This window comes from Numida meleagris, chromosome 18, assembly GCF_002078875.1.
Source record: "Numida meleagris isolate 19003 breed g44 Domestic line chromosome 18, NumMel1.0, whole genome shotgun sequence".
NCBI classification, from domain to species: Eukaryota; Metazoa; Chordata; class Aves; order Galliformes; family Numididae; genus Numida; species Numida meleagris.
The window spans coordinates 9080269-9100069 of NC_034426.1; the positions used below are offsets into that span (position 1 = coordinate 9080269).

A 19801-nucleotide genomic window follows, 5' to 3' on the forward strand; every position below is an offset into this window, starting at 1 on the left:
TTTAGAAGATCTCCCTCAAAGCCTGACCTATTGGTTATGTTTTTAAGCCAAGTTGTTGCTTGCTAAATTGTTACGACCTTCCTCCTTCTCCCCCTCCCCTCCCAGTCACGAGCAATAGGAATTAAATTGATTCAGTCTATCAGTGTTCTGCATCTAAGTGATTAAATTCAGCCACTAGAAAAATCTGTTTTGTGCTGCATCTGAGAAAAAGCAGCGCTGCCATTGGATCCAGCCCCCGGCCTCGGAGGGAGGGAGGAGGCAGCACGCGGAAGAAAGGCACAGAAGGTAAAATGCAGACATGGCTGCTGTGGGAATATCACAGGCATTATCTTTTCCCTTCCCCCTTTAAGCTGGATCCGTTATGAGATGTGCTGTTAGGAGCTGTCAGGGCAGCACTGCCGGACAGGTGTGGGCAGCAGCACCCCCAGAGCATCGGCACTCCCATGCCTCAGACCCGCCACGTCCACGACCACCGATACCAGACAGATGTCAGAGGGCTGGATGCTGGCTTTTAGGGCAGCTCCCCATCCTCAGGCTCTTCCACAAACAGACCAGAACTAGTCCTAATTTATCCAGTCTGATGACCAGGCAGCATTCCTGGGGGACAGATGCCGTGCTTTCCCGGCTGGCTCCAGCACTAACAACCAGCTGACCATCTATTTTAAGCTGTTCAGCTGGGATTTTACTTTGGGACACCCAAGCCGAGGAGCCTTTTCCCTCCTCCTCTTTCTTCCACATGGCAATTAGGAAAATTAACAAAGGCTGCAGAATTTTAACACATCTACAGAGCCCCCTTCTTTAAATAGCAAGCTGAAAAGATGGGGACAGACCCCAAAGGCTGTGCAGGAGGAGTCAGGGAGGCAAGGTATCCATCTGCGCAAGTGCCGGGCACTTCACAGAGCAGGGTATCAAAGCAAGAGGGAATCCAGCTCAGCGGCTGCTCTCTGCGTGGCCTCTCCGTGCCTGCCTTGCTCCAACCGCTGCCCGCGGGGACGCTACCCGCCCCTGAAACACGGAGGAGTTACGGCTGTTCTCTGCGCTGCAGAGGATCCGGACCTTTCTGTTTCTGGAATGTAGTGAGAACAAATGCGCGCACAGAGAAAGAACACACTGAAATAACTGCCTGTTCAGCCGCATCCTCCAGAAGTTCTTTGCTTCCTGCATCTGTGGGATTTCTGGCACGGCCACGGCCCTGACCTCCCCCGACCTCCACACCGCATCAAAGGGCCTCCTCTAAATCGGCCATTCCTTGCAGAGGGAGGAAAGTTCAGAGGAAGCTCAGAGACTAACAGGCTTGCCCTCATCCCCAGCACCCCCCGCCACCCTCTGCTGGAAAAAAAAAAATAAGAAAGAAAAAAAAGAAAAGAGATATCCACGGTGGCAGAGACAAAATGTTACAGGGAGGAAAATTCGGATCTGCTTACTGCGGTAGCTGAATTTTAAGCAGTACAAAGTCTAAGAATACATCTGGAAACACACATGCAAATTCTTCACATCTAAAAATAAATGTCTCTGCTGCAGATTACTCTCCAAAGTAAAACAGAAGCGCTGATATTACTTGAAGTTTTTTTCTCTCTTGTTTTGTTTTTGCCCAAGATCAGACTTGGTAAATTGCTTTTTAAAAATCACATACATTAAGTTATTGAGATAATTTGAAGCACTATACACTGAAATTAATATTACTTATAACGAACTACCAATTTGCCCCAGGCAAACCACGCTACCAACGGTTTCACTTCATTTTAAGCCCGTATGTTTTGCTTCAGAACCGAGTGTCCTTCGTGTCACCTCTGCAGAACGCCACATCCTTTCCCCGTGGTTTTCAAGGCTCCGTACCAGCCAGCACACAGCGAGGCGGCCTCGCGAGCTGCAGCTCTTCAGCAGTGGATTCAGCGCTGATTTGCATCAGCAGAAGTTGTTGACATATTTTCCTCCTCAGTTCCTTGGAGGAAAGCTTAGAACTTAATTCCCTCTTTACATTTGCTTATTCAAGTTCCAGTTGCATCTCCCCCTAATGTACCATTAGAGTTTTCCTTTTAATTACTTTTTCACGTCATCTGCACATTCTCTGCTGGGTCCTCTTTCTAAGAACTCGGCTCGCTCCCCCAAGGTCCCCTCTGGTAAGGACGCCTTCAGCCTCCCCTTCCCCCCCCCCCCCAGCAGCCACCACCGCCCCTGGAGCTCCACGCTCCGCTTCCTGCCCCGGGCCAGACCCGCTCCCCGGGCTCGCACCCACCCAAGACGCAGAGCAAGCAGGCAGCGCCTGGGCACGGACCCCTCATCCGCGAGCATCATGTGCTTGGCTTAATGACAACTTCACATTACGTGTACTGTCCTTGCGACTGTCATAAAAGATTAAGGAACATAAAGCAAACTACTTAATTGCAGGCAGGTGTGCAAACCTATTCCCTCTGCCTGCACCTAATGCTCTTTGGAAATATCCTTAAAGGCATAAAATAAATAAAACCCTTGGGGAGATTACACACAGGAGACACAGCGAACTGTGCTGCAGAGGGACAAGCCGCCAGGGCACAGCACAGCAGCTCCCTATGGCTGCCCTCCTGCAACCCCCTCTGCCGGGCACGGGCCAGCCCTGGCAGCAAACCCCCCTGCCCCACCCCTCACCAAACACTGGCAGCTCCTCCCCTGTCTGCCCCATCCCACAGCTGCAGACACACAGGAGGAAGTGTGGCCGACAGACCCCGCGTTCAAAGCGAAGACGTCCCACGGACCCAGAAGCCCCTGCTAGCAGGACAAAGGGAATGTCACCCAAACCAACGGGAAACCCTGAACGCTGCAGTCACACCGGAGCACAAACACTGAGCCCACACACAGCTGAACTCAGCAAGGTCGTGCCACAGAAAAAAGCAAGCTCCTTTTCACAGCTATGTTCATTTATACACTATAGGCTGGAAAAAAGAAGCATCATTTTTCTGTGAGGATGTGCTCATCTTTTTGTAGTGCAATAGACAGAAAGACATCTCTCTTCTCCATTCGGCTTAAAGATCATCTTTTTCACTACCACGATGAGACACTGGAATCAATGTCAAGATACTCAGGAGAAATCAGTTTACTTCCACAGCACTAACAGCAGAAAAGGAGTTCACCCACAGACACGACTGATAAACTGCTACAAAATCAGGCCAATATCCTTCAAGTTTAACTCCACGTTGCTGCAGAAGACAGGACAGATCAGCAGCTACTTGGACAGCAGCTTGCAAGTATAAAGGGCCATATTAGTATTATTATTACTAGCAGGCTGCTGAGGATGTCTCCTATATTTACCATCTGGGTAAAATTACAACTTTAAACAGTCTGTTTGAAGAAGTCCCAAGAGCAGTGAATGTTTTCCATATATCCTCCCAATCAGTCACAGATGATGCAAAACAGATAAGCTCCTTCTGCCATTCCACCTGAGCAACTAGGAACCCGGGGAGGGTTACAGACCAAGACCTCAGCCACTTCCCTGCTCCGGCTACCAAGGATCCTTCTGCCCGCCCAGCAAGATTCAATCACGGGGCAGGCAAGCATTTGCCTTTACAAACCACTGATACCATCACACACCATTTCTCTCTCCTCAGTCTGATGTTCAGTTTAACCTGGACAATTTGTTCTGCATTAATATTTCAATAGCACTATAAGCAAATGAACAGATTTCTTCCCGGGCTGCCAGCAAACGAGCGCACGCACTCAGGACGCACTGCGGGGCTGCTGCGCAGCGATGCTGCACTACGAGCTCCTGCTCAGAGGCCACAAAAGTAGAGAAGAAGGAGACTCAAGGAGAGCAGGCAGCTCTTCCCTTGGATGGGAGCAGTTTTCCACCTGTACCCCATTCAACTCAAAGCGTCAGCACTGCCAACACCTGGATCACATTTGGTAGCACATGGTAGGTGCAAATGAGCACAGTACCCCTCATCTCAAGGAGTCTTGCCAGTTAACATCCCCGAGCAATCGGGTTGAAATCATCAATTACCTCTAATTCTTTCCTTTTTGGAGCACTCTCCTTATCACCAAAGGCCACAGCAAAATCCTACTGCATATTAGCATTTTACACAGCATTATTACTGTGATAAGGCCAAATCGCCCCTGATGCAAGTGTGAGTCTGTCCTATTTTCACAGCTCCACTCCAGTTTGATTTACATCTTGTAAATAGAGGTCAAAAGCAAGCCTCTGGTCCCAAAAGATACATTCTCTCAGACTTTCACACCTTCTGTACGTTTTATGGAGCAAATTTTTAGGTCAGGGAATAGTACACAAACCTATCCACTTAAACAGAAAAGCAGGGACAAGAAGTACGGCCCAAGAGTCAACAAAGCAAAAAGGGTATTTTCACCAGGATCTCTTTTTCTAATTACCAATGAACAAGATGGAACTCGGGGCATTACAGAGGCTTCCATTTATCTGACTCAGCTGCTTTGGGAGCGGGGAACAGCCAATGTTCACCACTTCAGGAAGGTCACTGCACTGCACGGGCCTGCAGTCTGTCACGAGCCCGTCCCGATCTCCATTTTCAGCAATGAAATGCTGAGGTTATCAGGACTCGGCCTGCCCTGGCAAGGCACTGTCAGCCTCCCCGACTTACCAAAAGGAACTGAGGGATGCTGCGTGGTGTGCTTTGAAACATCACCCGGCAGCAGCGAAAAGGACATCTACCCTTCAGATAACACTCGGATGGCCGAGCTGGGCTACAGTAATCAGAATCCACCACAATCCTGCAGGAAAAGCACAGCAAACCACTCGCCGAAGGGAGCTGCAGCCCCTTCCCTCTGGCAGGTCCGCAGGCCCCAGGGCCGGGCCGGTTCCACAAGGTCACGGCGGCAGCGGGGCGCGAGGCGGCGGCTCCGGCAGCGCCTGCTCCACATGCTGCTGCGAGCCCGCAGCATCAAAGCAAGGTCACATTCCAGGGCGCCAGAGCGTGAAGGCGGAGCGGGGTTTGTGTCGATTCACTGGCTTTTGCCATCGCTGGGCATTTAATCTCTGCAGCTCTTCTCTTTCAACACGATGGGCTCCTCTGGAGTCATCACAGACTACGAGTCCATCAAGCAAATGAATCCAGATTTCACCAACAGCCAGAGCAGCTCACTCCCGCGTTGCTGACTATGGATAGCTCACTTCCATTTTGACAGTCTTTACAAGGTATTTTTACTTTCTTCAAGTCAAAATACAGTCAGAAGGTCAAATGAAATACAGTTTTTCCAAAGCACCTAACCGGCTTTGCGAACTTCGGAGCATAAATCTAATTGAAGACGATAGCAAAAGAAAAAAAAAATCAATATTGCTACTTCTAGAATGTTAGTGCCATTCTCTTTTCTGTTTGTTTTCAGAAAGCACAGGATGGACAGGAGGAGGGTTTCACACCATCCACAAATGGCAGAATTCGTGTTGCGCTTAAACAAACCTCTGGTTCAAGCTGCCTTGAACTCAAGATCAGTATCTGTGCTGTTTTATCAGACAAGGTCTGATTTTTGTTCTCTCTCTTTTATTTTCCTTTTTAAAGGTTTGTTTTTGAAGGAGGACCATGCAACAGGGCCTCATCCATTTCAGGAAAAGTAAACAAAATTCTTCACAGGGAGGACTGGGGATGAAAGAACAAAGCCTGCTAGACTAAACTGTTCGGAGGTGCACTTATTTGTCATTATTTGGTATCACAGCAGCACAGTGACTTTGACCAAGGTCAGGGCAAGGTGCTGCACGCAGACACACTCGCTCCCTCTTGGAGAAGCTTGCAGTCACAGCAGCACCAGGGAAGTCACACCATTAGTCCCAGATTGTGGGTGAGGATCTGAATGAGATTAAAATAACGCAGCAAATCAGTGCCATGTCTGCAAAGCAAAACTCCCAAGCCCTGGTCCCAGCACAATCATACCCCCTTTCTCCTCTTTCTTCCCAGGCTCACCACAGTCCATGCCAGCTCAAAACACTATCTTCTCTTGGTATGAACTTATCTGGACCTTGCACTGTCAGCAGTGCAAGGCGCTGAAAGGCATCTTCCAGGCCAAAAAACAACCAAGTGATCCCAGAGGATCCGTCAAGAGCGGAGCAGTTTTAGCACAAACACTCACGTGCAAAAAAACAACGGTACGTGGGATTCTGTGGAATCTCTGCAACTTTTTGGGACAGACCTGCTTTCTTATTTGGAACAGCAGTGTCACTTGGCTCCTAACAAGGATTAAGGTTGCTGCAAGAACTCGCATGTTACACTGAGGCCAAGTCCCCGGGTGCAGGTGTGCTCTCAAACACAAGACATACCAGCACAACTGTTAAAACCAGAGTCCTAGGAAAGTCCTTCTGCCTACTGGATTTTCTCCAGAGCATTCAGGAACAGGAAGCTAAAGAGAGAGGCGAGGGCAACAAGGGCTTCAGCCTGGTGGGGACAGGAGGCAAGCACAATATTTAAGTTCCCGCTCATTAGGAAATTCTTGGCAAATAATGTGAAGCCTGAAGGGGGTGTTAAAGAGATGTATACTCAGTATTATGGGAAGCTTAATGAGAAGCTGTAACCGTTATGTATGTATCATATATGGAAAACTAGGTGAGGCCCCTGTGGACTACTCCATACTGCATGAAACTTTATAGACAATGTAATGCATTATTTTTAATGATTCCCTTGCCTACCTCAAGCTCTGGAAACCAAGAAGAGCTTCCCTAGTTTCTTGGTGGTGTTTTAGCACCGATACCTTGCTTGTTGCCAGACTTCTAGGTTATTTTAATGAGAAATAATTGGGTTACTTTCCAAGATTCTGCAAAGCTAATATGTGAACAGAAACTCTGAAAGTTGCTCAGTGTTGCAGTGCTCTTCACGTCCTCTACCATCCAGAGGGTTACTTCCCCTGGTAGACCATTTATCGACAAATGGGCCCACAAAAACGCTGGCACTTCTGCTAGTTCAAGTTTGCATTGTCATCATCCATCTCGAGGGAGAGCCAGGCCACAGAAACAACCAGCTGCAACATCACAACGATTGCCCCTGCAGGAGATGTATATAATGAAAATTGAAAGCTGCAGGATGAACTTCTTACATACTTGTCCTTTTGGTTTATTCATCAGAAATAATTATCTGTGCTCACATTCACAGGAGCACATACTTTATGATGTACATTAAAATTTAATGGATTTTTAATAATACTGTAACTACAGCAGGAGCAGAAAAAGCTGTAATAATAAACCATATGTGCCGTGTTGGTGGGTAAATGGTGTTGAGCAAACATCAACAACATGGAACCAGCTTAGGATTAGTGAGGACGGGAAGAAGGAACTCCTATTTCCAGTATGTGAAAATCACAGTGACCTTAATGTTGATGGTTCAGCTTAAAAATCTCCCACAATGAGAAATGAGCGCAGGCATTAAATGAGCAAACACGAGCTTCTAAATTTCAGGAACCTATGGGTGATACCCAGCAGCCTCTGACAAGCATCCAAACTCCCCAGCTCAGCTGCTTCACCTGTAAAACGGAAAGAAGCAATACAAACAAATCCTGTGATGGTGCCTACAGAATGTGTCTAAACCTCAATTTCCACTGAGCTAATTAGAGTACTGAAGAGTATTTTACAAAGCTATTGATGTCTATTCCTTAAGCAACAGCAAAAATTATTGCTCCAGTAGGAGAGACTGACACTGGACACTCTCCTCAGCAGCTCCTCTGCAGCTGAAGAGTCAGTGCAAAGCATCACCGTGTCACCAATGCTTGGACAGACATCTATTTATAGACTAAGAAATTATATATGTGGTGTCCCCACCAGCAGTGACAAATCTTCATTCAGGCATGAGTCACCTATTCATAAGCATGTTTCCAAAAATAAATCCTATTTACCAGAATTAAATTCCACATGCTCAGGAGAAAATGTCTCCTTAAAAACAAAACAGCAGAAGAAAGGCACGCAGGAAAAGCAAACAGTAGCAAACAAGCACCGAAGCCTTCCGCCTGCAGGTCCTCACATTTGGTACGAGCACACTGCGACTGGAAACGTTTAAGATGTAAAAATGAAGATGATTGCATGTTCTCATTACAAACCCCTGCCAAGGTCACCAGAGCCCTACCGTCCAAAAGCAAGTATCCAGAATATTCCTGGCGACTCGTGCTTTGTAGGAATAGTAAGTATATTGCAGTTATTAGAGAGAGCAGACAGAACGCGTGCCAAGTAATCCCAGAAAATGTGGTGTTAAATAGAGGGTTCAAACCACAAAGCTGTTGATGGGGAATGTTAAAAATGTCAGCGTGGCTGAAAGACATTCACCAGTGGTGAATGTCAAGTAGTGAGCTACTGTTCAGCAGTTCCAATAAGAAAGTAAGGGTACTTGGGTAATGGGACCAACATTACAGTTGTTGGTACAAATTACATCCAGAAAGCAAAGAAATAAATAGATAAAAAAATAAATAATGCAAAAATGGAACAAGTTCAAACTTCTTTTATAGTAATAGTCTCCAGTTGAGCATAATCACCAAAGCTATAGTGATAAGATTGCCAAAACTAGACAAACATCTGTGAGATGAATTCATCTCAGAGGGGAAGCCAACAGCTTGTTATCATTAAAGAGGCAATGCTCTCCCTGCGTTTGAACTGCAGGCCGCCTTGTTACTGCGTTTGCTGAGGCAATCGCACCAGATGTTGGCAGCTATCTTCAGATGGATGACAAGCACCTGCTGTTGGGGAAATTAAATGCTCGTCGGCCTCCTATCCTTCAGGGGAGGGTGGGCCGGGAGGGGAAGAGGGGGAGTGGTGACGGCTGACCCTCTGAAATAAACCTATTTATGCAAAGTGACAGTAAGTGCTGGTTTGCCAAGCAGGGAAACAGAGTGGAAATTCATTGGATCTCTTCCATTGCCCCTGGTGAAATCTGCTCCCATCCTCCCCATCGTGACAATTAACAGGGAACCCATCTGAACCCGCTAAACCACTCCTCAGAGTCCCGGAGCAGCACAGGAACCTCGCGCCAAGGAGTCCCCGCTGGCAGGGCTGCGGGTACGGCACTGCAGGCACAAAAACCCAGAGGGCCGCGGCCTGTAAACGCTAGCGTTAAGATAAACAGTGCTCATAGTGGGATCCTGCACGTGCTCAGATCTCCGTGATCTCACTGCCAGGACCACCTGGTGGCATGGGGACGTGTCACTGCCTCGCTTCAGATCCCTTTCACGGGGCCAGGAGTGACAGTGAAGGTCAGGATGGGCATTAAAATCCATTTTAACAACAACGTACACGGCAGCTTCTTTTCCAACAAACTTGCAGCATTTTCAAATTTCTGCAAAAGAAGAACTGCAAAATGTGGACTTGTTTTATATGAGCTGTCATTTCATTACGGGGTGCCTTCCTTCCCTCACCTCCTCAAACCCTGCAGCGAGGACACTGTAGCACAGCCGCACCTTGCGCTGCCAGCAGCACCCAGCAGGGCCCAGATCCCTGCTTCAAAAGCATTTTGCCCTGGACAATGGACGGACAGCACCATTGTTACTGCTATGCACTCAAAACCTCTTGTGAACGTCCCTGTCAGAGACAAACGTTTGCTTGATCTAAACTGGCCACATGCATTTAGGTGTCCTTCAGATTAAGAGGCAGTTAATCCTCATTCTGCTTAGATTATCTTAATTGGCTCTTCATTTGAGCTACTTTGCCCTTGTCCCCATTTCCGAAGATGTATTTATAAACACATAGACTGCATCACACAGTATAAATACGCAGTCTCTCAGGACCGGCACACAGAGCCCCATGCTGCAGGGTTACCGATGGGACTCACACTAACCAGCCTGCTGTCCCTGGCTTCTACCCCACTGCCACTCAAATACGCCCATGCGTGTTTTTCTCTGCAAAAACAAATACTAAATTCCCTTAACAGAGGTATACATGTGTAAGATGGATGTCAAATGAATTTAATCTTCTACCTCTGTAAAATTAGCATAAGTTTAATTAAACCAGTCATAGCTCAGTATTGTATATGTGAACAAAGCTGTTACTTCACCTCGAGGACGGACCAAAAAGTCACCTTGTTGGTTCTTACTGCCCTGACGGAACATCACAGAAATACATAAGAAAAAAACAAGAACACAAACAAGAATTAGAAGGCTTTCCACAAAATCCTTCACTTCAACACCAAAAACTGTTTTTCCATTCGAAAAACATCAGTTTCTTAAAATCAAGACACGGATCAAACCTGGCATTTCCTCGGCGTTCCGCAGCAGGGCCGTGGTGCTGGGGGCAGAGGGCCGCTGTGCCCCGTTCCCTGCTGCCAGCCGCTGAACGAGCCGTGCCAACCCTTCCATGTGGAAAAAGCACTATTACACCTCCACCCAGCAATGCGTGCTCTTTCCAGATTTGGAACAATTTGTACATAGTTCCTCACAGATACTTCTAAAAGCACCCGGACTCAAAGCTGCTAACAGAGCGCAACACAAACATTTCCATCCAGAGCAGTCCTGCATCTACAGCCCACCCACCCACACTGGGATGAATCCAAGACCACTGCAGGGATAATATGAAGATGTTAGCAAACATGATTAGCTAAAGTTGTTAGGCATATTACATCAGGTTTTTATAGAGCAGAAATAGAGAGAATGAAAAATCAGATTTCATGGAGTCTCAGAAAAGATACAGGTAATTTTAATGGTTTTGGCCCTGCTGCAAAATTGCTGCATGCTGCAAGCAAGCATTTACATGCATGCTGGAAAAGTTAACATGAATGTTTTCTTATAACTTCTTTCCCCCATATGCAGCCCCCATTCAATCGTCCATTCCCTCTGGGCTCCAGGTATGCCTCAGGGTCACCAGTGGTGCGCCATGTCCCGCAAGCTCAGGATCAGAACTGCTCCCTGCTGTTACCAAAGGATGCAAGAAGAACACAGAGCACCAGCCATGACTTCGGGGGAAAAAAAAAAAAAAAAGAAAGGAAGGAAGAAAAGGGAGACAGAGTTGTCTTTAAAAGCCACGTTTTAAACCAAGGACGCAGGCGCTGCCCGGCAGCTCCCAGCTGGGTGCTAGAGCCGTGCTCTGGCGGAGCTGCAGCACTCGCTCTGCAGCAGCTGGCCCGCACGGGACGGACCCTGAACAAGCACGGTAACGCTGCCACAGAGCTCGGCCCCAGCCCGTTCACATCGCTACCAGCGCGGTTTGCTCAGCCTGCACCGAGTCCACACGGCTGAAGGCTGTGAGTGACAGGAGTGTTGGCATATTTACATTTCCCATGCCCTTCAGAGCTCACTAAGTAAGAAAGGCAAGGAAATGTAAGGCAAGATAAAACAGCTTGCCCAAAGTCAGACAGCAAGTGGGTGGCACAGTGGGAAACAGAAGACAGATGTTCGGGGCCCCGGCTCCCCACCACAATTACCTCATCTCACACGGGTTACAGCACAAAAGCTGCCTTGCCGTTTCATTTAAGCAGAGCAAGAAAGGAAATAAAATCATGCTTTAAACTTCTGCTGTGCTCTGATACAGCCGCCTTGCCCACAAATCCTGCCTTAACATTTCCTCTTTTCATAAAATCCAGGTAGAAACCAACCTCTAATTTATAACAAAACCACTTCCACAAAGCATGTGTCTTGTTACAGACCACCTAAAAACTGACTTCCTGTGTACAACCTCTCATCGAGAGAATGAAAACAGACTTTTTTTAAAGCAACGATTGAGTCCTTGGTTTATTAAAAAAAAAAGAAAGAAAGAGCATGCGTGGGAGTGAGCAGAAATAATAAAAGTGCTCTAGGCCACGAGGGACCACTGCATCCCAGATCCCTTTGTCACATGCCAAAGCAAAAATTTAAAGGGATATTCATTATCCTTTAGAGTACCACAGACACAACATTCAAATTAGGAAATCTGGAAACTCTGGGACATTAGGCCGAGTGCCGCCCTGCAGCACGGCACCTATCAGCCTGCACGCGTTGCTCCCAACTCATCAGAGGCTGCAAACAACGATGTGCTGGTCTGCAGTTCAACCTAAGGAGCTGCAATGAATCAAATTAAGCAGCTTCTCCCAAAGCACTCCTAGGTAACTTAGAAAGAAGAACGTAAGGGCCTAAATGCTATTTAACACCAGGCCGAGAGCTCAGGATTGCTCTAAAGGGAACAGTGACATTAGCAGCAGTTTAGGCAAAAAAAAAAAAAAAGCCAACACATCCTCCATTTTATATTTATAAAATATTTCAGGAACTCAGGCTATTACAGACAAGAACATAAATAAGAGTCCAAATCTGTCCCTCAATTTCATAAAATGTAGCCACTTCCCAAATATTGAATCTGAAAATACAGTACTGAAAAATGTGGAAAGCTAACAGCTTGCCATATCAAAAAAGGATTTTTCTGCAAAGCAAATGCTTTGAGAATGACCATCCATGTACCCCATTAACCATTAAATCTACACATCAACGTCCAACAGATGTAACAACGCAATTCAGACTGTATGCCAAGCCGAAATTAACTCTGCTTTCTCTTTCATGCCAGCAGAACTCCCTGCACCTCCTGGCTCAGGCTGCAGCCCCAGCTCCTCGCAGACTCCCAGTCCCCCTGACATGAACCCACGAGCAAACCACCTTTTCTCATGCTAACAACTCCACAGCAATAACATCTTCAGAGGCCACACTCAAGGTCTCAGGAAAAGTAAACCGGTGGAGTGCTTAATACTCCAATGGCGCATTAACTCATTCACACCCAGACAGCCCTGCCAAACAAGGAGGAGTTTTCTTTCATGCTTTCTTGATTTATATTTCCACAGCTGTCAGAGAGAAAAGCATGCAGGAAGCACGTTATGTAAACCACCCGATTAGGCTAAAATCCTCCGTGTGGATCACACCTCCTTCCCTCTCCTCTACCACTGGAGTTAAATGCAGAAAGTAGAGGGACTTTCTGTCTGTTACCAAAAGCAGATTACTTTTTTTAAAGGTTAAACTAGTCATTATTTGCACTGCTGCCTTTGTTACAACACACGACGGCGTACAATGAAAGGAGCAAATTCTCATCCTGATGCTTTGCTCCTCGCAGCACCGCTGTGTGCAGCTCCGCTTGCCTTGCACCCCAGCCCTGGCGGTGGCAGGGAGGGTTTAGGAGCACTCTCCTCGTACTTGTTAACTGTAACAAGACAGGAAGCCATGGCTACAGAAGGGAGAGATCAGAAGAATGCAATCTTTCAAAAGCACAACAGTTTTGCGGGGAAAACAAAACCAAACAACATCAGAAACCAGAAATTATTATTCCACTGGTTTGTTTTGCGTCTCACAGGAAATAACAAGCAACTGTATAAAATGTTTCAGATCCAGAGAGGTAATTCAGAAATCCTGTGTTCTTTCAAATGTTCCAAATCTTAAAAGCCATTCTTGAGGAAACAACGTATTCCGGGCAAAGCTGAAGCATGCCTGCAATTTGTCTGAGGGACCTGGTGGCAAGCCCCAACAGAAAACAAAATTAATGCATGCATCTTAGTTCTGATTTCATGTTAAACCTTAAAATAAAAACCAAATGCCACAGTGCTCGTTCCCAAAAGTCATTTTAGAATTGCTGTGAAAGACAAAACAGAGCAAACACTCCCGTTTCAAGATGGTGGAAGCAAGCACAACAGCTGGAGCCGCCAGCACCAGCATTGCTTTTCCAGCAGATTAAAATAACTGTATGCAAAGTAGTCCACAAAAATACTTCAGACTTCACCTTTAAAAAAACACTTTTTTTTTTTTAAAGTATAAATTTAGTGTTTTCTCTCCCTCACAAGAAAATACAACTTTTCTGCCAGAACACTCATATTTAGACTGATCTAAATAGTTAAGGACAGCCAAAACGTACCTTTAACATAACTGTTCCCAGCGAGCTGGAAACGTGGGCTGGAAATACCCAGTTTCATTCAAAAGACTGCTCCCTCCCAGGGCTGGCTGCAGCCCTGCACGAGGAACATTACTGAACAGAATTGTTGCAACAACTGGGTCAAGTGCTTGGCCCTGTCAATGCCCAAGCCTGTGGCACCGTGTCGTGCTCCTGGCCCAGGTGGGCCCAGCCTGTGCCGTGGGCCCAGCTCACCCCAGGGCACGCAGAGCGGGCAGTGAGGGGGTTAAGGCAGTGCCAGACCGCAGGCGCTGGCGGCTGACCAGGAGGGACATGGGAACCAGGGCAGCGAGCTATAAAGGCCTTATTGTAGCAGCCCACTGGATTGGAAATGACTTGTAGGCCTAATGAAACAAAACTTTGGCAGTAAAACAGAATGAAAGGAATGAGACAATAAAAGACAGGAACAAAGGGAGCAGAGTTGTTTCAGCTTAGGAAAATAAGCTCACTTTGTTGTTGGGAAAAGCCAAAGCCGATTAGGATAAACCAATGACTAGGCATAAGTCTTCCAAACTAATTACACAGTTCGCCATGTGAAGTGTAATTGCAAGTCACAAAATAAGGACTACATTACTTTCACAGGAGCTCAACGAAGGGAGCGTTACCCGGTAAAGCCGGACCCGCAGGGGTCCCTCACTGGCCCTCGCCTGCAGCTGGAGATGTGCAGGACGCGCTCGCCCCGACAGAAGCGCAGACACGGGAGGGCCCCTCCGCCGCCACAGCCCCGGGCGAAGTGCAGCGAGGCTTCCTAACTGCTTCCAGAAGCACTGAGCACCCCAAGAGGCACTAAACCCAGGGAGCAGCCTGGGCACCCAGAGGGCAGCCAGGCCCCTCCTGCAGCAGGCCGTGCGCCCGCGGCCTCCGCAGCACCAGCCAGCCACAAGGCTTTAATTACACTGCTCTGCACTCCTTCTGTTAAGGTTTTTGGTTTTATGCAGGTTATTTTTGCCTATCTTCCTCTGAATGATGGCTAGGATTCCCACACATCTTCAGCTTTACTGAAAGAAATAACTATCATATCAGAAGCTTCACAATAAAAGTCTCAGGAGTTATCATTACCGCATCTGTTGGTGTCCTAGCTGGCAGGCATTTCCACTGGTGAAGTCAGGGAAGAAGGTTTATTAAATGCAGTTTTCTTTCTACTGGAGAGAAAGGTTCTGACATTTACTTTTCAAAAAGAAGCTGTTTCAAATTCAACACTTCAGGGCCCTTTGTGCCAACTCCCGTTAAATTAGTGCGTCAGCTTGGCCCAGAGCTGCGCGGCTCTAACCACGGACTCCACTGAGAGCGACCTCCAGTTACCAAAACAACCGCCCCTGGTTGCAAAGCTCTTCTCTGCAGCAAGTACAAACAGGATCTCGAGATGCACAGCAGCCGTTAAGCAATTTTATTCACACCAATAAGTAAGCTCAGCATTTCAAAGAGGAAGTCACCTGAGATGTTCTTATCAAATATGGGCGGCTCTGCTACTCTCTAATTATGTAACGCAATTGCCTTTTATTTTAAAAAAGTGCTAAGCAAACGCAAACCTTGCCCATCAGTCCTGATGCATTGTTTGTATTGTAATGGCTTGATGGGAGAGGGGTGTGCTGAACGGGACACAGACATGTCATCATCTCTGCCACCACGAGCCTGCAACCTAAATTAGCAAGTGAAGGAAAGGCTGGGAAGGGGATGGGCATGGAGGAGGAGGAACCAGCTCCTATAGGTCCCATGGGGCAGTCCTGGCTCACTGTACCTGAACAAAGCAACTCACCCACCACAGTGTGCCGAGCCATCTGAATCAGCTGGACCTCATGTCTACAATTCCTAGGGTCAATAATTAGCTCTTCCCCTTCACACAACCGGAGCCTTGGCGAGCATCACCTCACACCCCTCCAACCCAAACTGTCAGCTGACAAACAACAAAGTGCAGTCGAGAGCACTTGAGTGCCTGCACACAAGGTCGAGTCGCAGTGACGCAGCCAAGAAGCCTCTCCTCCAAAATGCCACAGAGCAGCACAAGACAGGGATGCACCTGGAAAATGCCACCAGCAGCACCAGGGCAAGCCCTGAGTCCCACAGCTGCAGAGCCCCAAGGACTGCCAGCCTCAGCATGACGTACCCTGGCTCTCCTGTCAGAGGAAAGGGTTCCAGCCTTGGTCACAACCTGCACGACTATTTCCAGTTCCTTCATTTTTCAGCCTTCAATTGACAACACCTGAAAAGCTATGATTTTCCAGAAGAGTTGCCTTTTGAAAAGCCTTCTTTAAGTTCAAGAAAGACAGAGCACAAAAGCAGGAACCGAAGCATCCCAAACCACAAGTCGCTACTGAAAAAAGGCAGCCCAGTTGTCTGCATTCTCAAGGACTGTAAAACTGCAAACATGAAACTACCAGATGGTGAAATTAAAAAGACTAGATTAAGAGAGCATCCAGCCAATATGCAAAGCACTTTTATTGAAACTATTATTAACTTCAAAAATACAGGTTAGAGGAGTTCTGCAATTAGAAGTAACTACAGAAGAAACATCCAAAAGCTCATGTAATCCTTTAATAAAAGGCTCAGCAGGCTGTAAACATCCTGCCGGAATCGAAGATTATTATTGAAAATAAAATGAATGGCTTGAAAAACAACTATCAATCCAGCACAGGAACAGTTTATAAACTCCCCTCCTCAGCCCTCAACAAAATATTGCCTGGCCAAGGCATTTCAGAGCCAGATAAAAGAAACATAAACTAACTACAAGGAATGGGAGCTGCTTTGCTTTGGGATATCCTGCTGTGTCCTCAGGCAATCAAGCATCTAAATCATCACTTGATGCAATCCAAAAGGCAGGAACCAAGCTGCATGGAGCACCAACGGTTCAGCACCCATTGGGAGCACTGGGGCTCTGGGCCTCCCCTACCCTGCCCCGGTGCATCAGCCTGCCCACAGCTGGCAGTGCCCCAGCACGTGGGGGGCACCACGCCGCAGCTGGAGCCTGCCCTGGGGGGCTTGAGCTGTTTCACTGCGGAAGAGAACATTCCGGCAAGGAATGCACCAACTCCTTCCACAAACTCTGTTTTGGTTTTAGTGATTTCAGGATTCTACGTATACTTCACAAGGATCTTGCTTAAGATTTTTTTTAATAAGAAATAGAAGAATAATCTAATGACTTCCATATCCCTCTTGCTATTCACATGGCTCCTAAAGGCATTTCGCAACTTCACAAGCTCCCTCTGACACTTCTATACCTCCTTTAGCTGCTGGAATCGGGGCTCGCAGGAAGCTGATGTTATGGAGCAGACAACTGTAATCATTCAGGTAAGGGTCACGTTCTTCCTGAACAAACTCAAATTCAACTTCCAGTGATTTTTTTATTCTTGTTTTGTTTTTTAAGGTAAGCCATGTTGGCAATGCTGTACACGTTCAGATGGAACTAACTAAAGAAACTCCAAAATGAATTTAAATAGGCTCCAAAAAATTACACTGAAAAGCAGAAAATTTGGCTCTCCTTTGAGCATAGGCCTCACTGCACTTTTTGTTTTTCAAAACACACTTTAAAAAGAAAGGGAAAAAAAAGAAGAATTCAAAGAATGCAGCGCTCACTCAGGCAGGAACTTACCTTGCCAAACTGTTCAAAGTATTGCTTTACGTCTTCCACTACTGTATTAGCCGATAATCCACCTACAAATATTTTCTTTGTTCTTGTGACCATCTGCAAGAAATTACAAGACAAGCATATGGTTTAACCAGATTATTTCAAACAATATGTGGAAAAAAAATATATTCTTCAGATGCCATCCCTAGCCCAGTTAATGAGAATATTTCTCTACAAAAGCAATTCAGATTCTATTTGATTAGATACTTCTTTTTTCTTTGTCTTGTTTTGTTTTTATTTGAGAAATGGCTGAGTAAAGGCACTCAATAACAACTCTAGCCCCTGGATATTTTTTTTTAATAAATGATTTTTATTGTGCTTCTCAATGCAAATATAAGGGAAAAAGGACTCCTCATAGCTACCATCTCAGAGAGGCATGGCATTTTTCCCCCTTCTTTCCTAAAGACAAAGCGCACTTTGGCAGACAAAAGGCAATTCCATCCAACTGAACTGCCGTGTTATTAAGTTTCCATGGGCAGCTTTAAAAGGAGCTTGCACAGTTACTTTAAAACTCTTCAGGAGGTAAGACCCCACAGCCCAGGTTGGTCCATACAAAGCAAAGGGATGGTGCTGGACTCCCTGTGGAGCATATACTTTCAGGTGACCCATTATCCATAACTCTTCGAGATGGGCAGGACACAGCCCACGGACCCAAACCCGCTGGAGCAGCAGGGCAGCCCATGTCACTGCTGGGCCAGTCACCCCCGGTGGGCCACCTCTCAGCAGCCCAGACCCAGGCCAGTCCCATCTCCGCTGCCATTCAAACCAATCACGGGAGGTACTTCCCTCCATCAGTCCCTACCCATGCTTTACAGAGCTGCACTTTCTTTTAAGTTAAGAAGAAAAGAAAAAAAAAAGTGTAAAAATTCAATTATTTTTTCCCGACTGCAATCTAGGACTCTGAAATTGAAGCCCGAGCATGTATCTTTCTGTATAAAATTGTCATTTACAAATAAAGAATTGGCTAAAGCCGACTTGTAACTAAAGGATTTCGCAGGGCTGCCAGGAGCCCTCTGCCTGCCGGCATCTGATGGAAGATGAGGCCAAGCTCCTGTTGTCATACAAAAGAGGGAGGAAAGCAATTATTCTAATGCAATATTTGAAATTATCTTCATTTTTTATATTTGACCAAGAAAGAAAAAAAAAGAGAAATCTTTTCTTTTAGAAAGAAGATTGAAGGTTTAAAAGAAAAAAAAGACTATTTTGTTTCAACAGCTTCAGTCAAAGAAAATACAGGTAATGACAAGCAAATTCACAACATTTTAATGCCGACAGATGTGCTGTGAGATGGGAAGTGGTTTCAGAAATCAGCTTCTAGGTACAGAATTGAAGGACAAAACTAAGGCTGCTCTTACAGTCTCTGCTCTCCCGCAGACGGGTCCAGCACTCGGCACACGCTCCCCAGGCAAAGAACTCAGCCCCGTGGCGGCAGCCGGCGCTCGGCACAGGGAAGGCCAGGTCGGGCTGGGGTCACCGAGCATGGAGAACTGAGCCAGCCAAGGAGCTTCTATTCAAAACTAAAGGCTTTTTAAAATCAGAATGTCTCATTTGGCTGTGAAAATACACCAGCGCATCTTTAACCAAAACATCCTACCGTTCTACAGGAATACTTATGCATATAGGTGGGTGCAGGAGTTGGGCTCACTGATCCTGATGTGTTCCTTCCCACTCAGGACACACCTGAGTAAAACCCGCTCTGCCATCCACGTGCACTCACTAGCAGCCACCGAGGGCCCTCGCGGCGCGGTGCCAGGAAGGCCGATCCACCACAACCCCCACGAGCAGCGCTGAGGGCCGGGCCAGCCAGCAGGAGCCCACTGCCAGCTCCGCGCCTCGGCAACGTGCAGCACACGGAGCTGCTGTTCACCACGGCAAGGACTGCGCAGAACGTAGATTTCAAATGTTTTTGGCGTCTTTGTATGCTGACGGTGTCTCTCTCCGCTGTAGCGGGAATCGACAGGGGAGAGGGAGATCTAATGGTGGTTATGAAGTCCGCTAATTGTGAGTACCTGCAGAACTGCTTTGTTTGTACACTGTGTTGGTGTTGCAGTTAATCAAAACACGACATGTGACTACAACTGCGAGGAGTCACTCAAGGTTACAATCTCTCTCTTGGCTTGGCTCTTCAGAACTACATCTGCCTTTGTGTTCTGCAAACACTTCAGCTGGTGCAGAAGCAGAAAAAACACCGTGCTTCAGCAAGACAGCTCTTCTGGTTTGATGCCATTTTTTGCTAGGTGAAGGTTGTAATGAGATCGGTTCGTGGCATATCACGTAAATCCTCTCTGAACAACAGGCTGAAGACCGACTCAGGAAACAAAGATCCCGTCCCACAGGAGCGCACCAGTGCCCACGAGAGCTAAACCCAGCCCGGGCAGCGCGAAGGAACG

General features: G+C 46.9%; 1 protein-coding gene across 1 annotated transcript in view; it reads right to left on the minus strand.

The window, feature by feature from the left end:
* Window positions 1-19801, minus strand: part of MSI2 (musashi RNA binding protein 2) — a 192087-nt gene that overhangs the window by 106896 nt on the left and 65390 nt on the right. The window contains exon 4 of the mRNA XM_021416113.1: window positions 17376-17468. Coding sequence (XP_021271788.1) covers window positions 17376-17468 — 93 coding nt within the window. The remainder of the gene's footprint in view (window positions 1-17375; window positions 17469-19801) is intronic.